General features: G+C 39.8%; 1 protein-coding gene across 2 annotated transcripts; it reads right to left on the bottom strand.

The window, feature by feature from the left end:
- Positions 1-277: 277 nt before the first annotated feature.
- On the bottom strand, positions 278-22,122 carry LOC311302305 (protein FAM110A). Of its 2 annotated transcripts, none has more exons than XM_084428085.1 (2): positions 21,989-22,122; positions 278-3,726 (listed from the first exon to the last, which is right to left on the bottom strand). In XM_084428085.1, the coding sequence occupies exon 2, from the start codon at positions 3,217-3,219 to the stop codon at positions 1,873-1,875; it is 1,347 nt and encodes a 448-aa protein (XP_084284211.1). In that variant the 5' UTR covers positions 3,220-3,726; positions 21,989-22,122; the 3' UTR covers positions 278-1,872. The 2 variants fall into 2 exon arrangements, with proteins under 2 accessions (XP_084284211.1, XP_084284210.1); XM_084428084.1 differs by lacking the exon at positions 21,989-22,122 and adding an exon at positions 15,497-15,616.
- Between the last annotated feature and the right edge of the window lie 237 nt (positions 22,123-22,359).

Genomic DNA, 22,359 nt, shown 5'->3' with positions numbered 1-22,359 from the left:
TCTTTCTTCTGTGGAACACAAAAGAAGTTTTTTTATTTGTCCATACAATGGGATCCAGTGTTGTTTTGGACTGTATATGCCATCTTTACATTCAACACTTTGTCTAAAGGGACAGAGTAAACATTCTCAGAATGACGTCTTCAACTGGTTCTTCATGTAAAGTGGCTTTTAAAAGTGCTGCACCCTGTATTAAAATGTCTTTTCCAGTAGAAGATCTAGATTAAGGTTTAAACTACTCAAATGAATCAAAGAAAATAAGGAAATCACAGCTTGTTTTCAAAAACATCATCTCTTTATTGACATCTTCAAAAGACCGGTTTTGCATTCGACTCTTTCCGGGTCAACTGTAAACTTCAGAGAGCGAGCAGATCCACCATGTTACCCTCCAACTTTAATAACTACTGTGCTGAACTGTTTGAGGGTTTGTACCTTTGTGTGTATTATTTCTGAATGTGCTGCAGAGCAATGTATTTAATATTCAAATGCTTTGCGTTACCTTTTTAATGCATTTATGGCTATATTTAGATTGCACAATTCAATGAAAAAAAAAAATCTTGATTATTATGCTTTTAATAAAGCAAAACTTTCTCTTAAAAACGGTCAACCAAAAGTAAACATCTGTGTGGCCTCATGACAATCAAATTCTATCAAAATAATTTGTAAGGCTTTTCTTTTTTGTTAACAGAGTTAACAGCTTTGATTCCCCTGAAAGTATTGAGCCAAACACTCTCTCTCAGTTCTGTCAGCTCTCACACTTTACCTGTCTTACACAACATAACCTCTCCAAAACAAAGAAACAGGCAGAAGGAACAGTCACAATCAAACAAAACCCACACAAATCATACATAAACATTAAGCTGAATGGAATGTATGTCCATGTTTTGGAATGCATGTTTGAGTGCACATCGTGCAACTGTGCTTTGCCATATAATAAAGCTGTACATCCACATGTGCATGCTGACAAGAGGCTCTCACATGCTTATATTTTGAATGTCTAAACTTATATTCAACAATAACAGTCTATCAGCCATGTTTGCAGAGGAGCAGTGCCTCTGTGGAAGCTCTGAATTCTTCACAGTATCGTAGTCTTGCCTTCAAAAACATCTACACCAAACATCTGACGCACTTGTGAATTTGACACCTATGGAGCAAAAGAGTGTGAACAGCGAGCAGGGGTTTGTGTGCATCTCAGTTTCTATATGCGTGTACTGGTAGGACTTTGCAGTGTCTGTTCTAGGTGTGGCTTATTAAACATATCCCTGAGGTCTTACTACAATCGACACCAAATGATGACCTCATAAACAAGCATCCTAAATAGCTTCAATCATTCTTCAATTCTTCACCCAATACAAAGATTTCTAAAACTAGAAAGTACCTGCTTAATTTCCAGTACTATAAACACAATGGTTCCTAGAGGAATTAGCTTAGGCCACGGGTCCCACAGTACTGCTGTTTAATAAAGACTTTGTACCTGAACAGCACCAGCACAGCAGATCGACTGCTACCTTCTTAAATCAAAATCATCATCCATTCAATCACTGTTAGTGCCTTTAGCATTAGTCTTATTGCTTAAATCAAAATGTATCAAAGTCACAGTGCTGAGAGTCTGTAGTATTCCACATTTGGAGGTACGTCATTCTTGCAGAACATCAGACGCTCGAAAAACAACAGGATGTCCATGTAAATTCTATGTAACAAACATCATGAACATTATCCTTTTAGTAAGGCAAATACAAACAGCCTTCAAACAAGAACATAATAAATATTAGGTGTGTGTGATAGACATCAACTGGATGCTATAACAAGTCTCTGTTCCATTTATATTGTCTATGTCTGGTACTCCTGGGTTGGTAGACAGCCAGAGAGAAGCTTCTAGACATTGGAGATGTTTTGTGAGGCATCCCGTGCTTGTCGGATACCATAGAGCCACTTAATGACGCGTGCATTCCTCTCGATGACTGAGATGCCGTAAGGAACCCGCTCACTGGGCTTGATGGGCCCATCGTCATCTTCCTCTTCCCCTTGCCGTCCATCCCCACCATCCCTGCACTCTGAGCTAGATGTACTGACACTGCGGAGCTTGGAGACTGAAACAATGTCCGAATTGGCCCGGGCGAAACGCTCCACGCCACCCATTCCTTCCACCTCACCTGGGTCCAGCCCACAGTAGTTGAAGAAACGCTCCAGGTCAGCTGTGGCCCGTGAGTAGCGGTCGCTCAAGTCTGACTTGGACCGATGGAGGGAGGGGTGCTTCCGACTTGAACCTGGACGTGACCCTCGAGAGCTGGCTGAAGACAGGCGGGTGAAAGCGGGAGAAGCCGGGGGTAGAATGCCAGGTCGCAGAAACAGCGGGCTGGTGGGTATGAAGGGGGATGGAGGGTGTGCTGCCGAAGGTTGTAGCTGAGCAAGAGGTGTGGGAGGTGCCTGTGGCTGGGCTATCTGTGGTTGAGTTACTTGGGTTTGTCTAGGTTTGGGTTGTAGAGGCAATCTTTTAGGTTTTCTGCACTCAGCCTGCGGCCGCACATCCACCCGCCGCACAGTTACAGAGTTGGGCGGTCCGTAACTACCTTGTGGTACCAATCTGGGAGCTCTGGCTGGGACCGGAGGCGGCCTTCGGCTGGGTTCTGCAGGTGAGGATTGATTGTTAAGAGGAGAGGAGGTGCGAGAGGAGTTGGGCGTTGAGGCAAGGTGTGCTTTGAAGTTGGTATAGTGTTGAGGTTCTGCAGATTGTCCACTACCAACACTGTGACCCCCAGAAGAGGGAGAGGAGCCTGATGGAGAAGGAGAGGAAGGGGTAGGGGAGGATGCAAGCGGCCCATCGCAGACATTGATTAGATTATTCAGTACTTCCAGGTTGAGTTGTGGTCCTCTGCTCATGCCATGGTCCGGTCCGTTCTCTGCCTCAAGTAGGCGCCGGGTAATCTTCCTCGCTGGAGGAGTGTTTATTCTGCATTGCATCATCATGCTTGGTGATAACAGTGGTTTGCGGATGATTGGGGGTTTTACAGGTTCTTGTCTAGTGAGTGCTACTTGCTGACTCTTTACGTACTTGGCCTTGTCCGCTTCCAGGCGCTCAACCGCACTCAGCTTCCGTGTTCCTGTCTCGGGCGCTCTGCGGAAGTAGTCGGGGCCTTTATTGAGGATACGGAAAGGCATGGCAGAAGTGAAGGGACCCCCAGTAAGACGGCCATCTGTAGGACGGAGGGTCTCCACTGGCATGATGGGTAGCAGTGGGATTAATTTAAGAGGTGAAATGATTAAGGGTCAAAGTTTTCTTTGCGATCAAAAATGTCTTGCAGTCCCAAGAAAGACTTTTGTAGTCACTGGTCTCTTTATTCCTTCTTCTTTGTATTTTAAGCTCTTTTTTCCCACCTTCAATGACCCCTTTAACTTTCTTACCAGTCTGAACACTCCTGCTGCTGTTACTTCACTCTTTTTGTGTGCCGGCCTCTTGCGTCTATTATCTGCTCTCTCCCGAGTCCGGCTCATTGAATAGAGGCCGATGGGATGGGGTCATAAAGGGTCGCATTCCACATCAGTCCGGCTGAGTGACCCACCAGGACGGGCAGATCCTGAAGTGAGCTCTTCGCAGCTGAAAGGTTAGCAGAATAGTTCTGGTGAAGCACGGTGGCTCAGTCCTTTCCTTTCAATCTCCAGATGTTTCAGACTTGTAAAACACTCCTTGAAAACTTGAAACTCTTTTTCTTGTAATCCTGCACTGTTTTCCTGGAGGAAGGAGAGAGAGAAAGAGATGCTGTCAGACATGGGTAGGCAAAGAGAGGACCTCCTTTCACTCCCTCTGCTCCACACATAACAGATACTGGAGTACTCTAAAGCGAATGGGGGCAGACGTTTGGTTTTAATGCACTGTCTGGCCCCTCCCACTACACTCTTAAAGCCTCCAGATGCTGCATGTGTGAGCAGCCAATCAGGAAAGAGAAAAGTGTTGCAAGCACAAGAGGAGGAGAAAGGAGTAAGCCAGCAGATGATCTCCGATTGGCTGAGGGTTGGAACTCTGACCAATTGCACCCTTCCCCCCACTCACAACAAACACTCCTACTGAATTTTCATTCAAATGTGATTCTTTGAAAAGAAACAAAAAAGAAAGAGCAGAGCAAAAGAACAGCTGCAATCTTTTACATTCAATTACATCAAACAGTAGCGTTTTATGAAAATATTTAAATGTCCTGCTTTCCACTTGTTCAGTGTTCATAAGCACACAAAGGCACTTTGTGTAGTGTCTATAGAGTACATTATAGGCAGATTATCATGTTTTATATTCTGGTCTCAGACTAGATCTGAGCCAAGACTTATTTAAATCTGTCTGAAACACTCATGAGCATCCATACAGCTTGACTCAGACAAGCTATATAATACAGTAAAACCCTCTTACTGTCAGACTATACACAGACAAGAGAGTTGCTCTCAAATCGGCTCTGGCTCAAATTTAGACGCTTCTCTCACTCTCTCTATGTCTTCACAACTTATAATGCTTTCATATTCTCTTGATCCTCAGTGTCAGGGGAGTGAAGGCAATTTTTCCCTTCCACATTCTTCTTTTTGTTACTGCATTAAAGGTTTGGATTACATCATCAAGAGCGCTGAGAGGCTTGTTCCTTGCCATTTCTCGCCATCATCATCATCATTATAGTCAAATACACATTTTTAATTAATCTTTTTATAGCATGACTTTGTGTCTGGGCCCTCATCCTCGTTACGCTCCCCCTCCCTTTCTTCCACTAATAAGATAGAAAAGACTCAGTACAATAGAAAGATAGACATATTCTCTTCTTACCAAGCAACAGTTCACTTTTAAAACCTAAATATAGTCTTAAACTCTAATTACAGAACAGTGTGAAACGCCTTTAGAGAAAACTGTTAATAACCTTACTGACATTCGCCCCAAAAGACTGAACAATAAATAGCCTCAATTGCTTAAATGAGCTCATTGGCTTACACTGCAATTATTTCCAACATGAAATAAAAGTTGACCCCATTTCCTTTTTTAATGTATGTTCCTGGTATTATTGTGAACATTTTATCAGTGCATGTTCTTCCACATAGTAAAATTGTGTGGCTTTGTAAATTGTCAAAATGTAGTAGCTTGCCAGCTTGCTCTTCTTTGGAAAGGACTTTCCTTTTCTGCTGCCGTCACTTAGGCTACACAGGCTAATGGATAATCACATATAGCTTTTGTTTTAAATTCTCTCATGCTCGAGATTTTTTTTCTCTTTAAATATCCTGTTTTTCACACATCACGCAAGTAAAACAGGTTTCAAGTGGTGATTCATTTAACTTTAATGTTATGATAATTATTAGGGCTGGGTTAAAAATAAAATATTGATTACTCGAATTTGATTTTTCCCCTCAAATTCTCATTTTGATGAACCAAAATCGGTTCTAATTATAAACACACAGGTTTGTAGCATAAGTAGTTTGACCGTTTACTGCACTTTGGCTATAGGTAAAAAACAAGAAGAATAACAGTCCTGGTCCTACACTTCTGGGGGCCCTGAACTAAATTTTGTGAAGGGGTCCCCGTCGAAATGACCCTGCAGGGTGATTTGCTTTGGATACAAGATTAAACACTTTAATTGTTCCTACTAATGATTCCATTCTGGTTTTTGAATCATTCAGATCCGTGACCCCATCTCATACGTGGCTACGAGACTGAAACAGCAGAGTGACAGGTAAGTTAAAAGTGGGTTAGCAGTGGCATGGAGAAATGTCTAGTGTTGTGGTGTTTCCATTACTATGGAAACAGAACCATTTAAACATGCTTGGCATGCTTCTATCTATCTGTTATTGTGTCTTATAAGAGGCTTATGGACAGAGTAATGGAATAAATGCTTATCCAGGTCAAATTCTGTGGTGCATTTAGATGATGATCTACACACACACACGCACGCACGCACGCACGCACGCACGCACGCACGCACGCACGCACGCACGCACGCACGCACGCACGCACGCACGCACGCACGCACGCACGCACGCACGCACGCACGCACGCACGCACGCACACACACACACACACACACACACACACACACACACACACACACACACACACACACACACACACACAGCTGTCTCTCAATGGCCAAGCTTTTAATAGAAAGCACAGTTGCTCAGGATCCTGCTATGCTGCTAGGGGTGAGGCAGCTCTAGTGTCCAAAAGCCAAAATGGATCATCATTCCTTCCCCTCCACATCTTTTCATTCACCAGTGCTACACTGGCCTTTACCAGACACCAACATAGAGGAAAGCTCTTCCACAGACAGGGACCATAGACCACTAGGGATGCATGGAAATTTCACCCACCGAAAATGGCATTTGCGTTTTACGGCCAGAAAGCTTCCCTCTCACTCTAGCCGTCATCACTGCGCAGTGTAACGCTCTGCTCAATATTTCACTCTTCCACTCAGTTGCGCACGGCCCATGTACCGCTCATGCTCATCGGAAAAGCAAAGTCCGCTCAAATAATGTGCCGACATGAAATTTCTAATTTAAAATAATATAATAATATACTTTTCTTTTTTTATAATTTTGGTTTTTGGGCAAGAGCATCTAGAATTGTTGGTTTCGGCCCAGAATTTCGGTGCATCCCTAGGCCACAAGCATGAGGGCTTACAGGGACAAATATGGATAAACAATAAGAGCTAGCAGAAATTCTAGGCTTGTTAAGTCATCAGATACCAGTATTTTCATTGTATTGCTGTCTGATAACATTTAATTCGGCGATATTAAAAGTCTATACTATTTTGTTCAAACAAATACACTAAAAGTCTATTTAAATGAATTCAGGCATCATATTATATGAACTTTTATGAAAAAGTTATATTTATTTTGAGATTTGCTAAAGATTATATTCAGCAGTGTTATTAAATCAAGAGTTTTGGGCCGATAATATGGGTATTGTACATAATGACTTAACCTGATCTTTGAATGAGTAAAAAAATACAGTTCTCCGGTGCAGACTGTAATAAGCAGAACTTGTTTCCCAATTTTGGGTTGCAACCCGACAGCTGAGAACCACCGTTTACAGCAATGATATACTCTTGTCCAACAGGAGTGGAAATCACTTTCATCTTACAGCACACAGTGATCCCCAAAAAACCATTAAAGTGTTTACTTCTCCTGTAAAATAATATCCCCAAACAGAAGCAGACACGCAGTGGAATGTGAGGGCCACAGCAGCGAGGGTGGCACGAACAGCCCACAGCTTTGGGCACAAGCGTGGTGTGAACTGATTGAGATAACAGAAGCATTTCAGCGCTGAGCCAACTGGACCCGGAACACTGAGGACGTGGGGAGAGCCAGGAATACACACACTTAGAGCCACACACACCCACGGCAGACTGCCACAACCACAGAAACGCACAGGCATCTCCAAAGCAAACCTTTCTGGGCACAAAATAAAGATCTTGGTCTTGATTTCTGAGAGCTGATGTAATGTTCCCCACAGTGTTTAGTGGTGTACTGGACTGTTGGTTGGGCTGCAAAAACGTGAATGGAAAATGTTTGCTAACGGTTTAAGCACGGTTCTTTTTGTGGGTGTTTTTAAACTCAAATGGATGTATAATTTCCAATGTTCGTTTTATTAGTGTTTAATGATTTAATGACAGTACACTACATGGAGGAAAATGTGATGCAAATAAGCTATTCCTAAAAACCATTGGAGCGGCGGTCTACAGCTGTAGGGACAAAGTACAAAATGACCTTACTAATTTTGGCTGAAAGGAACTCCGCAACGTAATTAGAGGGGAATTCTGCGTGACTGAAAGGGATCTGCTACTTTAAGGATATCTATCAATTACTGCTGCGACAACAGGCCCAACATGAAAGATACACGTGAGAGGGGAAAATAAAAAGAACAAGGAATAGAAGATGAAAGAGAGAAAGTGAGGGAGAGAGAGATAGAGATGTGGGTCAGGATAGATATCTGAAAAACAGATAAAGAGTGAGACAGTTGATAAATAGTCATTGTTATATTCTAAAGGAGAAGTAATACATGTAATACAAAAAGACGAACAGCCCACAGCTTTGGGCACAAGCGTGGTGTGACCTGATTGAGATAACAGAAGCATTTCAGCGCTGTGCCAACTGGACCCGGAGCGCTGAGGACGTGGGGAGAGCCAGAGAACATTCTCATTCCCGGTTCCATGCTGGTGGAATGATCTCCCCACCCTCATCCGGAATGCAGAATCCCTGACAACATTCAAAAGACAACTGAAAACTCATCTCTTCCATGAGCACTTAACCTCATTAAAAAAGAATAATAATAATATATTCTTTCCTTTTCCTTTAATCCTCCCTTGTCTGGCTTATGCTATGAGCAATGCCAGAACTTTGTATTTTGAGCACTTCTTGCATTGTTTTTGCCTCTTCCCGATGACACGCTTAATGTAGTCCTCGTTTGTAAGTTGCTTTGGACAAAGGCGTCTGCTAAATGACAATGTAAATGTAAGACCAAAGAAATTTAGTTTTCTAAAGATAAGTTGAGTGGTGCCTGCCAAAGAATATCTCATCATCACAATGTCAAGGTGTTGCTATGGCGTTCAAAGATTTCTTCAGTCCATTGCTATGGGGATGCTAGGGTGTTCTGGGGGGTTGGCTTACTGACTCAAATCAAAAAGCAAATTTTTTTTATGATTCACGTTTTATCTTCCAGGTAGAAAATTTTCAGCTAGATACATGACGTCACATTTTTTCCTCAACAAACTGCACAATTTGAGGCATCATGTTCATAGCATGTGTTATGTGCAAAAATTTTACTTGGGTTTAAGGGCCTTTTAAAAGCCAAATATGCTTTAAAAACAAGATGAAATCATATTTTTTCCATCTGTTTTTAATGAAGGACACAAAATATATTGCTTTGTATTGAATTCTGATTAATTAATGATCAATTCTCACACTTTTGTCACTTGGTAGATCATGGTGACCGAATTTCAGTCATAACCAAAACTAAACGTATAGTTACTGTGCTTTGCTATGGAAGGGAAGAATAGAAATGGTGATGCTTGCTGACAGCTCTAAACAGATCAAAACCAACATTTCCTGCTCCTAGCAGCCCGAAGGGATTCACTCTGAGGCTGAGTCACCTGTGCAATGTTACAGTTACGTTCCTGTTCCTCACAGGCTGACACTACATGCTTTTCATCATTGATTTAACGTGTCAATATTCCAGGAAGTTCCTGAGAATCTTCTCAGATATTGAGCAAGGATTGGGCGCAGAAGATCTGACGTCACTATGAGTAATGACGGAATTCAGGAATCCCTCCAAACTGTCAACATGAGCCATCCTGCTGACTTGAGGGGAATTGATTTATTGATAACGGCTTGTTTCAGCAGTAACAGCTTTGTTTGGATGTGGCCGACAGATGAACCTCATTTGTGGGACCGTTCACTTAAAGATTTGACCTCTTGCACTACACTGTAGGTGTTAGGTGTAAGTACAAGCTAACTAGCATCATTCCCAAGGGTTTTCCCAGACGGCTTTTACTGCACTGAGAGTCACACCTCTCACTCAACTCACCTCAGCGACCGCGATAAAGACGCCCCAGAGGATTCAAGCCTTTAGCCTGATAACCTTTCACACTGCCTCCATCCATAACCACCACAAAGCTCTATCGGCGAGGGAACAGCCGGTTATAAAGAGTTTTAAACAGCCTTCTCTTCTCAATGTGTGGCAAAGCACAGCACAGCTGTTTCCCCTCCGTCCACAGCAGGCCAGGATGACCTCTCAACACAACATCATTAGACAGAGCCTGGTATTGTACTAAACGTCCCACAGCTAGACCAGGATACAACTAACATTGAATGTCTGAATGAGCCCTCAGGATAATATCATCATTCATCTCCCATTATTACAGCAAACATGTGGATCCCTTAAGAGATGTAAATACAGTTGCCCTTAGTGCCATTCCTTACACTCACAGTTTACCCAACTAAATGGGGGCATAACAGACTTCTGTTGTTTTAAAATAATGATTATAGCATATTTATAATAAATATACAAATGTAAATAATATATAGGGCTGTACCTAACAATTATTTTGGTAATCAATTAACCTGTCAAGTATTTCTTTGGTTAATCAGATAAAAATGACATTTACAAAAACATGCTATTCCAGTGTCCAACAATTCCGCAAATTGAAAGTTGACAACAAATATAGTGAAAGTATCCATGTAGGCTGTTATACATTGGGTTGGGTATCGTCTGTTTTTTTTTATTTTTTGATACCGGTGCCAAATCTGTACTTTTAAAACGGTACCAGTGCCTAAACGGTGCCTGAACCGTACCTGAACCGATTAAAAAAAAAAAAAAAAAAAAAAAAAAAAAAGAGCCTCAATATGATGGTGAATGACATTAAAGACCGGTTTATTATTGAAAAAAATAACATGAATTCTCAAAATTGAATATATAAAATTTTTAGAGTAAATATATAAATATAAGTAGTCTAAATACAAAACAACAAATTTACATAAGTTCACATTAAAAACTAAGCCACCTAACCCAAATACAATAATTTAACACTAGAGTAGCCTACTAATAACAGCAAAGTAGTCTGTATTCTTGGTATGCTACAAACCAGCTTTAAATTTCAGCAATTCTTTTCACGTTTTTTGACTTCTCTGGCCAGATACGACACCTCTCCTGACTTATTGCATGTCCTGCACAAGGTGAGCTTTATTTTAGAACGCATCACCTTAAAGCTGCGGTCTGTAGTTTTTCCTCTTTGTCGCCATCTCTGTTCGAAATCTGCAATTGCAGTTATTCGCGGAATTATCAACTTTACGTGGATTGTGCCTCGGCACGGCACAGGGCGGATGAATCCAATGTTTTGAGGAGAATGTGCGGCTGTCAGTCTCCGCGCCGGTGTGGATCCTAGCATTCTGAATCACAGATTCTACTTTTTGGAAGTATTTTTACCAGAAAATGTAATCTGAACAAGTAAGTAACATCCACTTTTGATCTGACCAACTAAGGGAAAAAAGCATTGCAAATCACGCTGATTAAATCTAACATTCACTTATCACGTCAAACCGTGCAAATTATACTTGGTTCTCAAATTTTTTTTTTGCGGGTGAATCTCCAGTTGTCACAGGTGATTGTCGTTTGAACCTTTCTGGATCCGCCATCAAATTGATAAGTTTAATTATATCAAGTGCTGTGAGAAAAGGCTATAAATCTCCACCACCAACATCCTCACACGCAATATAGCCTACTAGCCGAGACTCCTTCTTTATGTGTACAGATGTGACGTAATGACGCAAAGACATGCTCGAATTTCCCGCGGAAATCCACCAGTGCCACTGGAATTAAAAACATTATTACAAGCTTACCGTTTTGAATTGAGCTAAGGCAAGCAGATAGTTTTGAACACTGGCTGGTTATGTACTTGCTCAAAAATGTATAGGACAATTTTTAACCAAAAAAGTTACGGAATGCAGTGACGCGAACCCCCTCGTGGAAGAAGAACACCATCATGTTTACAACTGACAATGAGCGCTCATCAGGATCAACTGAAGGCCGGATTTTCAAAAGTACGTGAGGTTCGCGGCTCTATTGTTGCAGTAAACTTGCACAACGTTCTCAAATGAATAATTTATTAGATGTACGCCGGTCTGTTATTGTATGGACATCGACATTTTCACACTAAACAAATAACGAACTGTGATTGGTTGCGTTATGTCAGTCAGTCCTTGGCTGATATTTTTAATCTTAAATACTGTACATGTAAGTGAATGTGTTTTGTCATTTAAGAAACCTTTATAATGATCATGATTCATGTTAGCTGATCTATAACGAACAATGGGCGCCATGTTACGCACCACAGTTCAGAGAATTGTCTCTGTCAACACGTCAATTCATCCACTTCTCCCAAAATACATTTACTTTAATGTATTTCGGGAGAAGTGGATGAATTGACGTGTTCAAGGCTGGTGAAGTGTGAGAAGAATAGAGTCAATTTTATAGTTACCAACACAATGTGTATCTAAACACGTCATCAATTTATAATTGAAAGGATTGTTTTACCGTTTCCATAGACATCAGTGTGTATTTTACTAACTATGAATGTTGTAAACTCAAACAAAGATTTGAATTTAAAAGTTGATCACGCGATCTGAACGTTCTAATCACAGCGGTGTGAACGATGGTACGCGTCAAAGGGTTAACTAGCGATCACATGCGGTGATGATGCTTCTTACGTCCGTTTCGGAGAACCAGAGGGCAGATATTTCAACCGACAGCTGAGGCATTTAAGTGGCACCGAAATGAGGCACCGAAATCTGCGTTTTGATTCTGTCCGGTTACATAGGTACCGATTCCATATCGGTGCCCGGTTTCGGTACCCAACCCTAGTTATACATTATGTGAATTTTTTTTTTTAAAGCCTTACATTATTTAAAAACAACAACAGTTTGTCAGCAAATCTGAAGCAAAAAAGCAGTTTAAAAATCACCGTTTTAAAAGTTATAATAAAAGAAAAACAAACACATTATTTTATTAACAGTTAACTGTTGCAGCCCTAATAATATTTCATTTATGAATGATTTTATTTATGATGATGAATAATAGTATTTATTAATTAAATATTTGATTTATCTTATATATCTTTATATATCTTGTATATCTTTTCTATAATATTTATATCATTTTGGGGATGTAGATTTTAGGCCAAAAAGGGTATAAATAATACAAAAAGAAAAAAGAAAAATTGGACAGACAAATCCTGAAATCCAGTCTGGATAATCTTAAAACGGACGAACATAAGGTTAGTAAAGGGATAAAAATCATCATTTGCTCACCCTCATGTTGTTCCAAACCTAACTTGAGTTTCTGTTGAACAAAAAAAAATATATATATTTTAAAGAATGTAAGTAACCAGACAGTTGACGGTCCCCCATTGACTTCCATTGTATTTTCTTTCCTACTATGGAAGTCAATGGCTACCGTCAACTGTTTCATTACCAACATTCTTTAAAATATCTTCTTTTGTGTTCAACAGAAGAAAGAAACTCATACAGGTTTGAAACAACTTGAGTAAATGACAACAAAATGTTCATTTTTGGGAGAACTATCCCTTTAAGTTAAAATTATTTAATTGGCTTGCCCCAAATACCAATTTATCATTAGTAGAAAAACGTACAAAAGTAGGATAACATAATAATGGTTATGTGTCACAGAGGCGTGTTAGAAAGGAAACAAGCAGAAAATGTGAAAACTATTCCTTCATCTCTCATGTTGACTATAATAAGATAATCAGATGAGAGCAAAAAGTCCATCTGTCCGTCATGGGCCAGCCTCACTGTTACCATAAATTCTCCACATTTCCCTTCGTCCATCACTTTAAAACTTCAAATCAAAGAAAACCAGATTAGATCAAATCAGATCCCTGGAGTTTTCAGATCAGGGTTAAACGCAGGCAGCACAGATGTATCTGACCCCAGAGGCCTGGGTGATCTGTCACTTACACGATTATTAGTGATTTACCGTTTCCCCCGGATGAAGCTCTGCAGTACCAGCTGCACATTTAAGGAAGGACACTGTGGCATCAGAGGACACTTTAAACTCTTATTCCAGTACTGTTCAATTGCCTTGGCAACATCCTCACAGCACTGTCAGGGGTGAAAAGAGAGATGCAACTTGCTGTCATCCCGGTCAAGCAAAATGGCCTGATCATCGCCTAATTACAACCATGGCAACCTTGTCCATGTCAGATTCATCTCAGGAATCCATGACCCCCAGGTCCTTTAAATGGACCCTGACCCTGTGGCCTGCCTCAGGCCTGCCAAAGTAATGCAGAGATATGCCACTCACTAAACATACACACTCACATCTGCACAGAATTACAGCCTAGGTGTCTGCTAACAGAGAAACAGACACACAAAAGCATATACGTGTGGACACAGTGTGTAATCACAAAGATGAGATGGTTTAAGCCTCAGCCCAGAGTGTTGTTTTTACCTTCTTCCACCGCAGCTACCAATTCCGCTTTCCCACAGTCACACACACACACACACACACACACACACACACACACACACACACACACACACACACACACACACACACACACACACACACACACACACACACACACACACACACACACACACACACACACACACACACACACACACACACACACACACACACACACACACACACACACACCAAAACAAAAGAACAACAAACAACTAGTAACTACGTTTACAAAAACTAGCTCACAACACAAACACATACATACATAAGCAGAGGTCACCTATTAACCCAGTTTGACCAATAACCAAGCCAGGAATGTTAATGGATCTCAGAGAGGGAGATAGATAGATAGAGATCTTTTCCTCCATGAATATGCTGACAATATGACATAGACATAGCTCAAAGTTGTTGTTACACACACTCTTGTTGTTTTGACACCATCCATCTTAGGGATGCACAATATATCAGATCACGTTTTTGTTCAATGTTGAATTTTTTATTTAGCACGCTCCTTTCCTCTATTTTTACATTTAGACAGCTTTTGCTGTCATCTAAAGCTCACATAAAGTGAATCTTTAAAATCACTTATAATTTAATAACATTGTTAAATGTAATCTTTAGCAAATCTCAAAACGAATGTCCATTTTTTATACTGTACATAAAAATGCTGTGATGCCTAAATTCACTTGCAGCATTTAAAACAAATCATTTTTAGTGTTTTTATTTTTATTTTAACAAAGTAGTTTAGACTTATCTGCCATTTAATGGATATTGGCCATAACATGAAAATATTTTTATTGATAATAATGTTAAAACATTTTATACATGATTCCTACATTCACTTGCATTATTTAAAATGCATTTAATTTTTTTTATTTATATATTTTTAATAGCATCCAATATATTAAACAGCCATGACATGAAAATAATTATCAGCTTTATAAATAAATAAATATATATTCACCAGAATTTTAATTTTGGTTTATTCCTAACAATGTCACAAAACAACATTTAGCACCCACAAACACTCAACTCTAACCCTAACCCTAACAACTGAGCTCACAGCGACAATCATTCACGGTTTTAATAAAAGCCCTAATGAGATGGGAAAATACCTGGAGTTTATCTGTATTTTATTTGCCTAAAACCTGAACTCACCCATACTCTCACACGATTCTTACAGATCCCATATAAACAACCATTACGTACTAGGTAATCAGTCCAGTCCCAGCACGCTCAAATAAGACTCATTAGAGACTCACATCCTTCATAAATAATGATGAAATGAGAGGACAAGTCTTATACACGAGTTTCACTGTTATTGCCAATACAATTGATGATAATACAATCTTAAGAAGACAAAGATATAAAAAAAATAACGAATACAAAGCCAGAGTTCAACAGATATCTCACAGTCAACACAAACTAACTTCAGAAAGAATTTGACAAGTCCACTAGTACATAGATTACTGTACCATCTCTGTTACGGGTTGCTTAACTTACCAGGACAAGTGTTTCCCGAGAGCAGGACGAAGCTCTCAAGCTGTAGACCCTTTTGAAGAACGGAGCTCAGCAGAGAGTGAGCAGCGCTCCAGTGAATGCGTGTGTGAGTCTGTGTGTGTGAGCGCGACTGAGATGGCAACTCAAATACTTCTCCTCCTCCCCTCTTTCCTAGATAGCTCCTCCCAGCCAACTCTTTCAGACAGAGCAGGGCTGGAGAAATACAAGCAGGAAGCACGACACTTCCCTACGGACACATGACCAAATTCATTCATTCACACACCTCAGTACATGCTTCCACCATATTTCCACCACAAATTTTTAGCCTATTCTTGGTCTCAACTCGAGTGGTTTCCCACTGGAGTTCACCTCCAGGATATTTGTGGCAGTCATTTCCCAAAACACTTCTTAATAATCTTTTCCAGCGTTCCACCTAGACTACGAGAGGAAATGATATAAGAGTGCCTTGTCGGCTTCATCAAAGTAAACAAAGTGCTCCAGGAAAAAGAAAGACAAGCAGTGGTGGCCATAAGGATATCCCATCATTCGGTTGGACAATTTCAGGAAGATCTCAAAGGAATTACCTGAGAAAGACTGGAGAGAAGAATCATCTGGTATGTCTGTTTCTGTTCTTGGAAGCAAACGGCTAAGAATAAATTGTGGTTTCTCGGATCTCAGAATATGAGTCTGGGTTGAGCATCGCCCTCAAAAAAACAAGTTCATCCCGCAAAATCCCGTAAGAGCAGGGAGTGGACTGTATCCAACTCAGAAGGACAGAAAAGAATGAAAGTTGTGAAGCAACACTTCATTTTCACTTACACGCCAGAGTCAGACACCTCAAACTCACTTTGGAGACTCCACCTCTCCATTTTTTAAGTATGATTAACCGGATTATTTAAGGAGTGGTTGAATGAAGTTTGGTTTGGCAGACCACCATTGTGGGAAGGTGAAAGTTCTCCTCAAAACAGATAACATCTGCCATCCAGATGCACAACAAATAAACAAGTCTGACCATAATAGCTCCTCCTCTCTGGGTCTATTCATTCAGTCAAGTCCAGGTGTGGATTCTTACCCCAATCCTCACCATTTGGCTGCCTTTGAAACCAACACTCTCATGCCATGGGGGCATACCTGAGTCCCACCGTAAACACAATACCCACAGAATGTGTGCCTGTGGCTATGGTAACAGATCTCTATGGGAATGGCTGGCGCTCCGTCTGTTTTGAGGGAAGTGAATCGAGCAGACGCTACCAAAAGTCTGAAATATAGGGGTGTTAATGACAGAATGACGATTAGCTGTTTGTGCATAATTTAACAGATAAAATCCGACGATGTGTGAAAACACCGTCTATACAGGTACCTGAAGCGTATCTGCACATTGAGTTGCATGTCACATTTGCGACACCGATGTGCACCCCGGCTTGTGAAAATAAAGCAGGCTAAACTCAAGGTGTTGCAACATTTTACTGTCTATAAACAATGATTACATTCACTGAAAACAGTGATAGTGCGATAAAGACGATGATAAGCAACAAGGATTTTTGTTACAACACTTGCCCTGCCATTACTACATATACATATACATATATATATATATATATATATATATATATATATATATATATATATATATATATACAATACTATATATATATATAGTAGTTCAGATTAGAGGTGTTTTAATTCATGTTAATATGGAGGACTCTGAATACCATGTTTAAATTACATAATAAATACATTTGACTAAGAAATCGAATTGGAGTGTTAATTAAAACACAGTCCGCTGTGTTTTAGTGCATTTGGGTTTTTTAATCTATTTATTTTAATTTAGTCTAGTTTTATGTATTTTGCATTGATTATAACAGAGACATTGATGATAACTAGGACTGCAGAATCAGATATACAAACTGTAAACAAAACAGTGCGAGCGTTTGCTTAGCATTTTCTCCACTTTCTTCATTCCAGACGGCTAATGTAATGAAAATATTTTATATATATATATATATATATATATATATATATATATATATATATAAAATATTTTCATTACATTACTGAATTGTTGACATAGGCTACACTAGTTAATCATGTTATGCAATTATTGTTTGAATGCAGCACTTTCATCAAGTAAATGACCATTGAGTTCTTCTTATGTCTGCCATCAGATTTCTTTTTCTACTTATATATATATATATATATATATATATATATTCAAACTCCATGCAGATATGAAGACCTATGATCTTTGACCTTTACGACGTCGTAACTTCATCCCCTGCCCAAGTTCCTGAAGTGTTTACATTAATGCTGCTTATGCTGCAGGATCAACGCTAATGTTTAAGAGCCTGGCTGCCCTGTGTGCCACATTGGCTGTCAGCACTGATCTGTTTGGGTGCTCGTCTGAGCTGCTGAAGAATGCCAGTGTCTTTGAAAGAGAGGATTATGAGGCAGTGCAGGATTACTACTCCTGCCCATCTCTCATTCTGAAGATAACAGACCACGCTGTAGGCTCGGAGCGACACACACACACACACACACACACTCAAAGGGTCAAATACGAACATCTCCTTTTACAACTCATATTGCACACAGACATGTCCAAACGAGCTTTCACACCACTAAATCGTCACAAACACACACACACACCCCTCTGTGAACACGCACATGTGCACATAAACATGCCTGATCAACTGATTAATCAAACAGTGATGAAAATTACTCAATAAAAAACCAAAGTGAGGTGAGATCACCTACCATAACAAACTGTTTACATACTTAGCTGCATTTGAATAAGCGGTTCAAATTTGCATGTAGGTTACATTCTTTATCAAAGGCTAGAATAGAGACAGATACCAGTCCAATTCCCTCTGAACTCAAAAGCGGCATTAAAAGCAGGTCCTGACGGAATCTGAGCCATTTTTTGCATGAAATCCTGCAGAATGGAAACTATAGAATTCCCAATTATGCAGAAATATGGAGAGCTTTCTGCTGAATTCTGTGTAGGCCTGGTTATAAGTGGGCGGCATTGAAAGGATTGTCTGAAATAGCACCTGCTTTGCTCACTGAAAAAAGGTTAAACTGTTTGTTGCAGACGCCAACCAAGTCAATACCATAGATTTACCATAGGGTTAGTGAACTTTCAGTCACAGTGCCACACAGAGGAGGAGATCCACTCTCTCACGTGCTGGAGGGAAAACACAGTCCTCTGGAAAGGGCGGAGGGCTGGCTGGACTATAGCGCTGTTTATCTTGGGAGGGCAGTTTTCTAGGGAGAGGCTGGAAAGAGCCAACTCGCATTCCTCAGAGAAAAAAAAAAACTGGAGATTTAGAAGAGTGTGTGAAGAAAAGGGAAAAGCTTGGTCACGTTCTGAAGTCCAAACTTGAGGAAGCTGTATTTAGTAAATGCATGTGGGCGGTTGATGTGGCAACTTCTTATGGGTCACAAACATCATCCAGAGATAAAAATAACAGACTTTTTGTTAACTGTTGGCATGGTTGATCATATTTGTGGAGCATGCCAGAATTGTATATTTCTGTAATTTCAATGCTCATACTGTGTGTCTGTCAGGATGTTTTTCTCTGAATAAAATAAAATATTTACATTTATTAATTTAGCAGATGCTCTTTATCAAAACTGATTTGCAGTTTGAAGCACTTAATTATAAAAGTCAACAATAGACACTATTTAGGTTTATATAAAATATAGGCTACAAATATTTGTTGATTAGCAACCATTTCTGAAGTCCATAATAAACTTATAGGGGTTGTGGTCAAAAAGATTCTGAGAGAAAAGCATCAGCTTCTTATGGCCAGACAATAAGTTTTAAACCTAGTCAGTCAGACTATAAATTTCAAAAAGCATTTTTTTGCTTATTGGAGAGGGAAACAAATAGGGATATTGGTTCAAGATGTCTATATTCTATGGAAAGCCCATAAAATGAGTTAAGAATTAAAATGGTCATTTCAACTTTATATTTGGCAGTATTATACAAAAATTGTGTAATTGTGAACGCCAAAAAAATTCTAGCCTTTCAAATAAAACATTATGTGGTTCAAAAGGAAGAGCGTCACAGTCAGCATCATATTCTGCTGTGGCTATTGTGTGTTTATGATGTTAACAAAACATCAACTATTAAGAAACTGAGTGACATCTATTCAACATATTCGCTAATTTAAACACTTTTCCAAAAGAAATCACCAAGATTCAATTCTGTCAAGACCACTATCGTCAAATACGATTGACGTATTTGCCAAATCCTGACTGGGCGAGAGGAGGAGCTGGGGATGGAGGAGGGTAATGAGCTCCAGAGAGCACTGAAGGAGCTCATATGTATACAGTGATAGGCGTCGTATTCCTATAGGTAGACGTGGATCAGCTGAGAGTCAGCTGATGCGAGCTTGACTAACGTGACCTGCCAGAACTGACGCTACGCTTTACGCTTCTTTCAAACTATCAGAAACATTTTATGGTTTTAGGAAATTTTATGAGATCACTCTGAGGACCCAAAATGTCTCAAATACTCTCTCTAATCCTCTGAACTCTGCTGAGCATATGATCATTTTATATTCACTGGAGCCTTGAGGCAGTCAGACTGTCAACAATCACTGCGAGAGAGACGGTGGTTCTTCACATGGTTTGCAAACTAACTAGCGTAGGACCTAGTGGCTAGTCTGTGGTTGAGGGTTGTGTGTGTGTGTGTGGTTTGAGAAAAACAGACTTTGCTCCGGATGAGACAGAGAATACACAGACTACATGCATACTAACCTTTACTTAACAGTAACAGTAACTGCCTCCTCTTTATCTCTGCTGATAGACCTCCACTCACCGCTGACTAAATTCCTAAATTGGAATTTGACTTGCGGCACGGAGCAGCAGTCATCCTGGAAATTCACAAAGCACAACCACAAGAGATAGAGAAGACCATGAAGTCATCCAGACTGCGTTATGACATCCAGACAGATCACATATTTCCCAACACTATGGAGGATGATTTCCGAACTGACATCACACCAGCACTAAAACTCAACTGAAGAGCGGACAATCTTTTGCCACATATGGGGTGCTGAGGGTCTTTTCTCCATCCAAATACTTCTTAGGCCTGGATTTACTTCCGCATTCCGCTGCTTCTAGCGCACATGCCCTTCAAAAATGTATGCATTCACTGCATGCTCACTGCCTAGTGAGCACTCAAATCACTTGCACATTAACTATGCACAAACAAAACATTGCGGACTGTGCTGATGACAGAAATGACGTCTTTCTAATGTAGAAAAACATCTAAATTTAACAATTTAGTAATAATACCACAAAGAGGGGCAAAAAGGGGCACTAGTGCAATAATACACAGACATTAATAGCTGGTCACGTTTTTTAAGACTTATCGTGTACAAAAAGGTCAACATGATTGTTCAGCATTTAGACAGACACGAAATGATAACGCCCAGGCTATCAACTAACAGGGAATAACAAAAACATACTCTAAGCCTAAACTAATCCCCTTTCAATTTCCTTTGCAGTGGAATCAGGTCAGAACATTATAAAAAGTATGTGTACATTAAAACAAAACAATGGCAATCTGTCTTCTTAAATGAACTTATATGATCTGTTTCACTTGGCTTGGTGACTAAAACAAGCACATTTATCCAAACAAGGCCTATCACAATCTAGTAGTCAAGCTTCCTTATTAACAAACTATGCTCTATCCACCAACAGCCGTCATTTAAATACAAAAATAGTGCAAAAGAAACACTAACGTGAAACAGATAGGAAGCACCTGTCACTTCTACTTCTGTGCAGCTATTTTGTTTCTTCAATGAGCAGTGCTACAGCCAAGGTTAAATCACTATCGGAGAATGTGTGTGGTAAACCTTCACCTCAGGACTCGCCCTTGGGCTCCACTTTTAACAAGACTACACATTCATTTTCAAAGCCTAGTTCGGCTGCAACACTGACATCCTGCAATAAAGGGCCGCGAATCGGTTCCTTCGAACAGTTCATTTTAAAGCAAAAGATTCAGGGATTCTTTTATTTACGTCATCACGCGGTCCCTGGGATCACGGAGTGGCATAACGTTCACATAAATTGTACTAATATTTGTACTAATATCATCTGCCTTTACATTAAACAATATTAAAATGAATTAAATCATTTCGCTGAAAACGACTTTGCACGAATCATTGAACGAATCATCAGACCATTTGTGAACCGATTCAAACGAACAAATATCCTGATACCATTCACTGATATAAGAATTAGTAATAACGTTTGCTTGAACTGAATATGCTCAATAATAATTTTAAACATCAAACTGAGTTTAATACTTTGCCAGCATTATGTGAAAAATCCACTAAACCTAAAGATTAAACAGTTAGAACTTTGCAGCATTAGTTTGCTTCATTTTTTACTTCGAATATTCCATACGCAATGATCATTTGACCAGCATAAATTGACAGTCTTCTTGTGTATAATTCATACATTTATTTATTTATCACTCACCTCAGAAGCGACACTGCAGCGTTTCCAAAGTAGACATCAAACAGGTGAAATGCAAACTGGATTGTAGCGTATGAATTTAGTTAGTTAATAGCTGAAATGTCTTTGAGACCAAAAGTGAGAGTACCCACATTTTCATGAATAGTGAACACTGATAGCGAATTGAATTTCTGCGGGGAATATACCATTATCAAACCATAAAATATGAGGGTGCAATGTCATTGTGGTTGAAAAATAGAACGTCAGCGGTAACATGTGCTTTAATTTACAACACAAATATATGTTTATTTTAACTAAACATGTTCTTACAATATAAAATACATTTAAAAAAAGCAGGACAAGAAAGCGGGTCAGGATGTCTGCACACAGTGTGA

Source organism: Rutilus rutilus (genome assembly GCF_951802725.1).
Source record: "Rutilus rutilus genome assembly, chromosome: 13".
Taxonomy (NCBI): domain Eukaryota; kingdom Metazoa; phylum Chordata; class Actinopteri; order Cypriniformes; family Leuciscidae; genus Rutilus; species Rutilus rutilus.
This window is presented reverse-complemented; position numbering and strand designations above follow the sequence as displayed.